General features: G+C 39.5%; 1 protein-coding gene across 5 annotated transcripts in view; it reads right to left on the reverse strand.

Annotated features, from left to right (window-relative positions):
* LOC129439776 (neuroligin-2) overlaps positions 1-12,182 on the reverse strand; it is a 220,043-nt gene that overhangs the window by 136,238 nt on the left and 71,623 nt on the right. For all 5 annotated transcript variants that reach the window (XM_055198608.2, XM_055198601.2, XM_055198594.2 and 2 more), the window contains one exon: positions 508-1,322. In XM_055198608.2, coding sequence (XP_055054583.1) covers positions 508-979 — 472 coding nt within the window. In that variant the 5' untranslated portion in view covers positions 980-1,322. The remainder of the gene's footprint in view (positions 1-507; positions 1,323-12,182) is intronic.

Consider the following 12,182-nt stretch of genomic DNA (forward strand, 5'->3'; position numbering starts at 1 on the left):
TAGAGGCGTCAAGTGTGAGTGATTTCAATGTTAAGTCAATGTGAAGACGCGTTGACGCGCATCTGGAGGTCTCGCGGCGCGAATGAGGCATTAAGCGCGGCACGGTAGACACGATTCCGCCTCATTCACTTGTCTAGTTCGCGCAAATGGTCCGAATTGAGTGTTGCCGCTGCAAAAGCGCAAATCGAAAAATTTGAACTTTGGCGGAAAAACGCGCCACGTTAACCAATCAGGAGTTTGCTCTAGCAGTGACGTGATTACAGGAAGCGAGTGGAGTCGCAGAAGCCCCTCCCATGACGCGATTTTCCGCATGAATGTCTTGATGACTAGAATATCGCGCGAATGAAGTGAGTAAACTCAAACTGTTCAAGCGGCAAACTAGGCGCGGTACACGCGAATTTGACGCCTCAAACGCGGCTGGTGTGAACTCACGGTAAGACTATGGTTTTAAATGTTTTTTTTAGATTTTCCCACGATGCAGTGCTGTGTGTTGTGTAAGACACTCACCATCCTCTGTGGGCACATAGACGTTGAGGTAGAGACAATCTTCGCTCTGATTCTGAATGTAGGTGGCAGCTACGTCCAAGCTGTCTGTAAACCAAACAGGCAGCATGATTTCAGGCAAAACACCATGCACGTTTTGTGGGCACACGGGGGCGAACTGCGTGGCGTTACGCATTTCCTGCCAGGACCCTGGAGCTTCAGGCGGCTGGAAGCGGCGGTCCCCGATGGGTGCTGTGGCGTATGGGACACCCAGGTATTGTTCCACTGGACCCAGAATCTCATTGTTGAGCTCTTTTTTGATCCCACGCAACTTGCCGTAGTTCGTGGTCACAGTGGGATACTTGGTACCAGGATCGATACGTTGGCATGATGCCAGTGCGATCCAGAGCGTCAACCAGAGGATGGGGATCGTGTGAGTGGATTCTAAAATGCGGGCATGGCCCAAGTCACGTTTACAGGAATGAGGGAGATGCATGACTCTGTCTTTCTCTCTTTCTCTCTTCGCTTCAGCGGATAATTAACCTCCTCTGTGCTTCGTCACATGTAAAGGGCAAACGAAAGTTAAACAAACATAGGGGAATAAGTGAACCTGGCTGCTTGGGTACCTTGCAGGAATTCAAAAGAGGGAACAAAAAGGGAGGACAGGAATAGGGGGCTGTGGAAGGGTTGGGGTAGAGGAGCGACTAAGCTTGTGATCAGCACTCGTTGGTTATCGTAGAAATGCAGCAGACAGCAATGTTGAACAATCTGTTACGTTCCATCTCCCTTAGCCGTCCTCATGGGGTCAGTCAAAAAGGCCACACAGATGGTCAGCAATCCTGTCAGGAACAAGAATCAAGATTGAGTGTCACAAGTTAACTTATGGGTTGCTAGAAACTTAAGATACAATAGCCATATAGTTTATTTTCAATATGTTTGTCAGTGTAGGCCAATATGTTTTGTTAACCACACATTCATTTGCTGTTCACATTAACTTTAAACTTTCTTGAGCTAAGGGTACTTGGATTAAGGGTACCAGTAAAAGGCAGTTCAAGGTAAAAATTCTGAAATTATGAATTAAGCCCAACTATGACCCCATGGCAGGGAAATTAATTTGCTTAATTTAAAAAAATTTAATTAAGAAAAATTACAGAAATTCAACAGTCACACAAAAGTTTTTCAGCAATGCAATCATTAATTTTTCCCTAATGATTTCCTTTTTCGCAACTGTCTGAACACATTGGATTTCTTTAGGGGCAATAAGTAGGATTTTAAGTGTTTTATTAATCAAAATCAATGTTTTTATTCATGAATATGTCCTCGTTGGTGTCAAATGACCTCTGCCAGTGATCTGACTTTTCTTTGTAAGCTTAGAATTTCTCCTCTTTACTTACATTGAACAGGTAAGTCCAAGGAGGCATCCATATCGTTCCACCGTATTGATAACTATAATAGCAGAGAGGGACAAAAAGCACTAGCCTACCAACTAGAGGTCTACACAGGTACAAAAATTCCTACCCGAACCCGATCAGACCCGTAAATGTGCTACACTAAACCGACCCCGACCCGTCTGTTGTTTTGAAAGCTGGACCCGGAACCGACCCGGACCCGTCTATTATTTAAAAGCTGGACCCGGATCCGACGCGGACCCGTCTATTATTTAAAATCTGGACCCGAACCCGTCCGGGAAGACACAGACCCGACCGGCATATAGTCTTTAGCTAAATGTTATTAATAAGTCAATAAACAAGTAGCGAAAATTTAACTTTTTGTCTTACCCATAGAAGTTAGTCTTCTCCCTCCTTGTACCTGACTGTGTAATGCACAATCCTTATTTCCAAGAAAGTTCCATCCATGTTATTCCTCTCTTGACGACTGAAATGCTTAATGCTTATTCCAGCTTCAAAAGTTCACTCTACAGTCATGGTGATTAATAACGCAGTTTTACATTTGTTGTGTATCGGGTCAACTTGCTTAATAATGTTTGCCCATTTGGATTGTAATAACGTTTGCTCGTTCAGTGCCATGGCTGCTTTTATTAGCTTTACTTCTTTGCTATCATCTCTGTGCTCTTTGAGCAGAGTCGCGAAAACTTTAGATATAACAGCAAGACGGTCAATTTATAATATTATTATAAAAATTAGAGAAGTCAGTGCAAAATGCGCGGTACGGCAGAATAGGTCCCGTCTTCTAAATAAAAAAGCCAATTGTCAAAGGTAAAGTCATTGCGTCTCACTGCAGAAGCTCCTGACTGGTAGCCAGAGAAACATTAAAAGAGTACATGCGCGTTAGCTGCCTGGTTGGAGCAACCAAATATAAACTTTTTAACGCAATATTAGCGTCATAGAAAAAAATTATGCGACAGTTCATCTAAGTTTTTGTTGCTGTTTTTGAAATATTTTATTTAAATGTGAGTGTGTGTTCTCCGAGTCCGATCGACCTCGGGTTTTACCCACAATGTTAAACAGACCCGGGACCCGAAGTAATAGATTGAGACCCGACCCGGCTGATCATTTAAATATAAGACCCGAGACCCGAAGACCCGGGACCCGACCCGGGACCCGTACGGGTCTTACGTGTAGACCTCTACTACCAACGCGTTTCCACAATGCGTTTTCATTCAGAACACGTGAACCAGCTGCAACGGACAAGGAGATCAGCGATTACATAACGACTACCGTAGTTGCAACACGCATTTGGAAAGGGGAGGCGCTAGAAAGCACTGTTCGTTTGAATGCAAAATACAATTCCACCACTAGATGGAGGGAAATCTTACTTATTGCCCCTTTAAACTAAATTCATATTGTCAAAACAATTGAATCAACACAACTATCAAATCAAATTGATAAAATACATCACCACAAAGTGTCCATACAGGACCACAAAACCAGTCATAAGGGTAATTTTTTTTAAATTGAGATTTATAAATCATCTAAATGTTAAATTAATAAGTTTTCCATCATGGAACAATAATTTTGACCCGTACAATGTATTGTTGGCCATTGCTACAAATTAAGAGTTCGGTTCCAAAACGCAACAAATCCATTTAGACTAATTTGGGTAAAAATGTGTTTTCTATACCAAGAAAGTGACAAGATGAAAACCACTATTTTCTGTTAAAAACTTTCACATAGCATTTTTAGGTTATAATAACATAAAAAATTCAAACCCATAATTTCGATTTTCAAAGATTTATTATAAAAACGGATTAGTTTTCCATAAAATGCAATAAATCTATTGAATCGTTATATAAATGTGCATTCATCTTTGCTATGTTATATTAATTTAGTTCACTAGTGGTATACACAATAAACATTAATGGCATCAATCAAAACATTTAATTTGTCATATTAAGAACGCTTTCATCCTTTGGACGTCATCTCTCTACTTTTTTGACAGCGATCAGCTGTAAAATGTATTGGTCCTGCTCGATTTGCGTTAACTTCAAGTAAAATAATGAATTTTTTACAAGAGAACAAGCAACAGACGGCATTTTTCACGGAAATTATTAGATTTTGTTGGCTTACATTTTTTCCCTGCCACAGAAAACCACCACAGGTTTATCAATGCCATCAAAAGTATTATTTTGTTTTTGTTCGTTTGTTTGTTGATCACAAAGTACAAAGAAGATGAGGAAAACTAGGATTCCGTGTGTATTCAAAGTGCCGCCATTGTTGTTTACAGTGCGTGGAATGCTGCGCTGTGATTGGTTAAGAGGATTTATTGCATTCTGCAGAGAATGAGGACTGGCGTTTGTTGCAGTTTGAAAAAAGGGAGAAAAGATGACAGAATAACATGACGGATATCGGATTTTGTGTAAAATATTTTTTTTTTACTTTTTAATACTGACCTGATACAATGCTGATTTTGGTGGTAATTATTTTTTTTTAAATGGCGTTTATCGCGTTTTGGAACCAAACTGTTCAAATATACGCTTATGACTGGTATTGTGGTCCAAGATCACATTGTTTTCAGAATTCCTTATAATACTGACATCAAAATTAAAACATTCTGGAAAAATAAGTTTAAAAATGAATATTTTTGTTGTTTCATCTGAAAACATTCAGTTACTCAGCAGATCTAGTGCCTCGTTGAGCTGTAAGCCTGGGAAGAATTGAGATACTTCAGGCGATGACATGTTCAGCGCATAATGAGAAATATAAACCCAATAGGACAAGACAGGAGACAAAGCCAGAAATGTAAAGGAAAACATCTTAAAACGCCCCCACACAAAGAGCTTCTATCATTCAGTGACTAACAAACTAAATATAGATGTTTTAGCTCTCACAACCTGAAGGAAATCAACTGCAAGGATATGAAGTCTAATTAGGAGACCCACACATTTCACCGTGAACGCATCTTTTGTTTTAAAAAGCCTTTAATTGCCTTGGAGGGGTGATTGATGTTTTAAACTTTGAAGTTCACATTAAATAGTGTTAGCAGTTAGCAAGAGCGCTTGGTTGAGACGTGCTATCATTTTAACATTTTATTTACATTTTTAAGGAAACTTTTAATACACATTGATATGCTAAAACCATAATGTGTAAATATACAATCATAATAAATGAGACTTTTTACTTGTTGCTGTTTTTTGCACCCATGCTGTTCAACCACACAAAAAATGAAACTAATATGTGCATGCGCATGATGGACGAAGGCTGAAACATAAGAGTGAAAGGCAATCTATTTAAAAAGCAAACGATGCTTTCTCATCGTTATCACTATCAGTGATAATGCAGCAAAAATCATCATGGTGAATAGACTCCTCTGTGATATTACTTTATCACTAGCCTATAATAGTCCCATTTAATGTAGCCATTAGCGGTCCTAGCACAGCGATGTGTCGCTGTGTGTGTCTGACTTTTTGTTATGCCAATAAAGCTATTTCAATTTTGGTATTATGGATTGGAGAGAAGAGAAAGAATGAGAGTAAGATAAAAGAGAGAGAGAGAGAGAGAGAGAGAGAGAGAGAGAGAGAGAGAGGAAGAGCAAACAAGCGAGAAGGAGAGGGATGAGAGGACACAGTGGGTATTTAGCTCAGGGGCCTTTACAGGCACTAACACTTTAAATACAGTTAAATGCTGTAAAATACTGTGTATGAGGTGTATGCACACTGTGATTGCTTGGTGTTATAATTAAAATGTCTTTTTATTTCTATTTCAATTTGTAAAAATAGAGGGAAAAAGAGATAGGTGTAAGCATGTATTGTCAAAAGAAAAAAGAAAATATGACCATTAGAAAATGCAATTAATTCTTTATGGTGCGTTCACACCAGATGCGGAAGAGGCGGCAAGCGCGAGTGATTTACATGTTAAGTCAATGCAAAGAGGCGAATAGTCATCCTGCGGGGCGGTAAGCACGAATGGTGTGAATTGAGCCTTGACGCATAATCCACTCGAGTTGGAAAATCTGAATTTTGGCGGATTTTCGCGCCACTTTAACCAATCAGGAGCTAGCTCTAGCAGTGACGTGATTACAGGAAGCGAGCAGAGGCAAAAAAACAACAACAACAATGGAGGACAATCATCATCGCTATATGAGACATCTTTGTTGTATGGAAGAAACTCAATTTGAGCTATATAAGCCCCCCCATAGCACAAATTTACGCGTGAATGTCTCGATTGACTAGAATTTCACATGCGACTTTCACGCGCGAATGAAGTGAGTAAACTCAAAATGTTCCAGCTTCCAACTACACGTGAATAGTGTGTTTTTGCCGCCTTTTACGTGTCTGGTGTGAACGCACAGTTAAGGTACACAATCGGTCCTAAGAGTATAATACTGTAGCCCAAAATGTACATTTCAATATGTTGTATAAAGTTGAGCCGACCGATTTATCGTTTTGCCAATATGAGCATGTCGCAGATATATCTGTATCGGCATATAAGTGGAGGGTTTAAACTGACGCGCACTTATATTAGCCTACAGTATATGAGAGTACAGCTGCTTGTATTGTTACTGAAAAGCAAATTTTATTGATTAAATAAGCTCGCGCAACTTTACACCCTCGCTAAATAAAAGAGGCGGAGAGCAGGCGCTTTAGTTTTATAAAAGTTTAAAGTCCGCGCAAAATAGTGTGCGTTACAGTCATAAAAACGTTTAAGGACATTACACATTAGATCACTATTTTGTCAGTCAAGCATTGTCTTCTTAACGAAAAGTTACTGTAAAGCTAATAAACAATGACTTCATAAGTTTCCCTTTTCAATACAAGTCCAATATAACGCTATTCTCGTCCAAACTGCTAATAATTCAAGTTCTATATACTTTGTTCTGTTTGTGTTTTAAAGTTATTTATAATAAGTCAAATTTACTTTTTAGTGCACTTATATCAGAATCATACTGGATAATAAAGTTTATTGTTAAATTGTTAAACACAACTACCTATATTACATATCTTTGTCACGTCATTTTAAGTCTTTGATCGCCACATTTGTGAGTGATCTTTGCAAAATTTATATATTTATTTATTTAACTATATTATATTCTGTTAATGTATATAGTGTATTCTGTGTACATAATATACTGTAGTATGAGTGTACTGAATTATAATATACACATAAAGAATATCGTCCATCGTTATCAGTCTTTTTTTAGTTCCTAATATCTGTATCCGCATCGCCTCAAAGAAAAAGCATATCAGTCGGTATATAAAGTAAGTAGAAAAATAAACTTTTGAGGATACCACCCAAATAACACAAAAGGTACAGTTTTGTACCTTTATCTGTGCCTTTTTTTTCTGACAGTGTGCATTGATGTATTTGTTACAGGACGTTTAGGCTCATCACTCTTTTATAATATTGGGTTGACATTGAAATAAGCCTTAGCCTAAATGTAAAGCCCGGATACACTGCATGATTTTTGGCTGTCCCAGCCATCTGGAAACAATCCTTGCGATTTCTGTGATCATGGCTCTTCATCGGTGGTCGGCCGTTTTCCTGGTCTTGCATCCAAAGATAGCTTACGATATTATTCAGAAATTCAGGATGATCAACGTGCAGTGTTTGCTGACGTTGCGCTGACGTGTGACGCAGTTGTCGAAGCGTTTCTCTTATTATCACACTCTTAAGTCTTCCCACTTTATTTTATAATAATTTATAACCCAATCATGACCCTGACTTTGCCCACTCATTCTTCTGTACAAGACAATGCTTCATGGCAGCATTAACAGCCTTTTATGTTCTTATGCATATGGCTGTTTCATGTAATATATGTGACTTTGCTAAGGTTTCATTACCTGTATGTATGAGCATTGAAATAAAAAAATGTAATCATTGATTTTAATCTTTCACATGACCTCAGAAAAGGTTATATTTTCAAATTATGTTATTATTATCTATGATGATTTTACTGTATGTAGAAAACATTACATCACAAACATTGAAGCTTGGTTTTCACAGACAGGGTCAAATAGTCAAAAAATCTCATCTCTCTCTGTATTATCCCTCCCACAGTTTGTAACTTCATCAGCCCGTGTCTCTCTCTCTCTCTCACTCTTTGTGTTCTGTGGAGTGTAAAATAGAGGGGGTGTCTCTGGGGTACCGAAAGAGTCTTGGGACCACTGACAAGATTTTCTCTCTCTCTCTCTCTGCTCCTTAATTAAACCTCAGAGACGGTACAGAGTGCACAACACACGCGCACACAGCAAGCATTCCCTTTTTACGCAATCATACACTCAGAGTTGATCAGGAAAAGAGGAGGTTTGAGTCAAATACAGCAGCAGGAGAGTAAGAAAAACATTTATTAAAAAAAAAACACACACACATTCTGTCCTGCCATGACTAGTTTCTGGTCCCTGCTCGAGGGTAACTAGTAAAAGTAGCGACACTAATATTTCAACTACATTTTCCGCAGCGTGACTACTATAGCGCAACTGTTTTTAAAATAGTGTAGCTTTTTCAGTTAAACGCTTTTCACTTTTTTAAGCAGCAGTGTAGCGAGACATTGCTGTTTATATGTCACACTGTATTGCACATGAAGCTTTACAACAGTGCGAGGCAATAATCAAACACATTCTCGCAGAATGCATTTTTGTTGTCATTTCTTGCTTCATTTCAGATGGTAACTTCTAACCATTATGTGCAAAATCTTTATTGTAGCAAAATAAATGCATCCCATCATGACATCATGAGCTCGAACTGTCCAGTTCATAATCCAAATGGTCAATGCTGTGGCACTCATCTGCATCTACCATTCCATTATGACTTAAAGTGCAATTTCATTGCTAAAACAACATTATTTTGTGTATTTGGTATAATACATTGTGTTTGCGTGGTTTATGGTTAAAAAAAACACATTATTTTCCACATACTGTACACTTTTGTAGCTCCAGATATGTCTTCCTCTTAGCTCTGTGTCCCTGATTGGCCAGCTAATCTGCATGTTGTGATGGCCTGAATACTTCTGATGCAGCTGGAAATGTGACGCTCCTTACCATGTTTGAAAGATTCGCTCACAATACAATGCTAACAGGAGTTACGGTACATTCACACGGGACGAAAGCATTAACGATTGACGGAAGGCTTGTCTGAAGCATGGCCAACAGCCAATCACAGTAGCCGCAGCACATGCTCCGGTCTTCCATAAACGTAATTGGCTGGCTCTGCCTAGGTTATTTGCATAAGACGATCTGATTGGCTGACGCATGCGTTGCCGCTTGAAAAGTTGAGAAATGTTCAACTTCTGCCACGAGCAACGACACTGACGCGGCGCCGCCGGATCCACAATTGAGTTCGGCAATGCATGACGTCACCCTTTAAAAGTGAATGTGAAGTGTTAAGCTTACGTCGCGTGTTGTTGCCTACAATCCATGTGTTTGTTGTAGTCCAAGTAAAGAGATTTACATTGGAGACGATAACTCGCGTCATCGTTTACTTTGGGGTTTGTACCTTTTGCATATCTTTAACATGTACTAATACACAATTACACACCAAAGAAAATGTAAAATCGCGAATCGGACCATAGTTGCAGCATTTATTTCTATTTGTTTACAGCTTATAGAGCGTATTTAGCTACTTTAAAGCTCACATAACACACGCTGTTTCTGCATTTCTGATGTTAATCTGGAGTACCTATAGATTAGTTTACATCCTTTATAACTCAGAAGAGTCTTTAGTTTAATCAGATTTATAAAAGAAAGATTAGCTTTACCGAATTTTTCTGATAACGTTTGAAAAAATAAAGAAGGAGGAGTTACTACCGCGGGAGTAGCGAGTACGAGTCATGCAACACTATACAACACTGTTTAACTTATGATTCACTACATGTTCATGTCATTTATATAATATTCACGCGCCTATTTACAACATAAGACAGAAGTCTTACTTACCGCATGCAACTTATGACACGGTTGGGACTTTTCAATGAAGTCCAGCGCATCAAACACACACGCAAAACTCTGCTGCTACCCCGGATAATAAACTATATCCATTGTTTCCAGAAGGCTGGCTTTCTTCTCAATACATCCAAAAACACACTTCTTCATTCATGCCATTGCTGAGTTTTGAAATGAAACAAAGCTTGTCGCGTGATGTGATGTTTGTAAGTTCTAGCGTCTCCTGCTGATTGATGGGTGGGTGGGGTTTTCCGGGGGAAGTGCCTATAAAAAGAAGTGATATGTATAGAAACCCCTAAAACGTCAGCTGGACCCGTAATCGAAAAAAACTTTCAGAAACTTGTACGAACCCTGGCGAAGTGCATTCGGCACAGAAATACTCTGTAACACGCCCAACTGCTTTTTTGACACTTTGCCTACGTTTAGAATGAGGAAACAACTCTATAACTGTGTTAATAAGTCAGAATGCATGAAATATTCTTCTTTCCATGAATATAGCCGTAGATGCTGAAATGGCATAAAGGAAGAAGAAAAAACTGTGAATCTTGTCAGACTACAACACTGTTTACCATAATTCAACCATAAATCCTGTGGATTATAACCCTGCTGAACTGCTGCATTTACCCTCTGACACTTCATCACATGTCAATCAACTCCCATATGATATCCACGCACCCATCTGCCGTACGGTTCCACACTGATCTGGAATCAGCAGCTGAAGTAATTAAGGCTTATGTCAGGCTAATTAGCTTGTCGCCTCCTGATCGGGAGCCAGTGTGTGCTGTGTTTAATCAGACGAATGGATTGGTCCAGCATCCGCCGATGCTCCCGCAGCCGGGGGCGAGAGAGTAAGGAGAGCAGCGTGACGAGAGCGGGCACAAAGTTGGCACAAGCGAAGCAGCTGGGGTGGTGCTTAGGTTGTTTGGGCCTTAATTGCTTAATTGGCATCGTTACATGGCTTAAACTGGGCTGTTGTGGCCATGCTGTGTGCCCTCTGGGTGTTACGGATAATGATGAATGGAAGGAATGAACACAGAGAGAAACAAAGATAAAGACAGATGGATCAAAAATTGTGCAAGTGGGTGAGTGAGTAAGTGAGAGAAACACACACACACACGTACTGAGAAAACTGTGTGAGGTGTGAATTGGTAATGCTGGCACCAGGCCTGCCTGTGACTGAGAGAACAGATACCTGCAGCGAATGTCAAAAAGAAAGACAGATGTGTGTGTGTGTGTGTGTGTGTGTGTGTGTGTGTGTGTGTGTGTATGTGGGTTTCAAACAACCAACTGATAGCAAAGTTGTTGACAGCTAGATCAAAAGACATTTACAACCCGATGGTAGCCAAAGCTTGTCCAATGAAATGAACCGGGTTCTAGATGATCACAAATTGTATTAGGACACGATTTGATTTTGTATATTTTATCATTTCAATGACTTGTTTTGCTTGAAGGCAAAACTTGTTTTAAAGGTGCTACACAATGCCATCGAAGAACCATTAAGGCTGAATGGTTCCTTAAAGAACCTTTAACATTCACAGAACCTTTCTGTTTCACAAAAAGTTATTTGTAGTGGATAAAGGTTCTTTAGGGCGCGCTTACATCATACTTAATCCCCACTCCCCCGCTCTTCTGCTCTCACAACATTTTATGATCCGTACGGTACCCGAGTATGCTTACATCATTAAAAGATGCAATTGTTTTGAAAAAAAAACCTAGAAGATATACGCAATGGAGTTCATTGTAATTATGAGTTTCTGGCTTATTAGCTGTGTTTGAAATCATGTGCGCTGCACAGATCATTTGGCATATGGCATTAAATAACAGCGAGAGAGATTTAAAAGCATATTAGGAGCAGCCTGCTCTCCAGTCACTCTCGAGCTGCTTTAATGTCATAAACCGATCGGTCCGCACAGCGCGCATGATGTCAAACACACCTCTGGTATCTGGGGTCGTTTGGGATGCGGTGATGTGCAGCTTTATGTATTTGTGATGCACATATCCAAGTGTTTTACAGGGACAGCTGAAGTTTGGCATTTCGGCACGCTCCGCCTGCCCCTGAATCAAACAAACCGTACCCGAGACCACCTCTGCAAATTGTACGCTTAAAGAATTAGTCAATTTTCTTAAAAAAAAATCCAGATAATTTACTCACTAACATGTCATCCAAAATGTTGATGTCTTTGTTTGTTCAGTCGAGAAGAAATTATATTTTTTTAGGAAAACATTGCATGATTTTTCTCATTTTAATGGACTTTAATAGAGCCCAACACTTAACACCCAACTCAACACTCAACAGTTTTTTCAACGGAGTTTCAAAGGTCTATAAATGATCCCAAATGAGACATAAGTGTCTTATCTAGCGAAA

Source organism: Misgurnus anguillicaudatus, chromosome 21, assembly GCF_027580225.2.
Source record: "Misgurnus anguillicaudatus chromosome 21, ASM2758022v2, whole genome shotgun sequence".
NCBI lineage: Eukaryota > Metazoa > Chordata > Actinopteri > Cypriniformes > Cobitidae > Misgurnus > Misgurnus anguillicaudatus.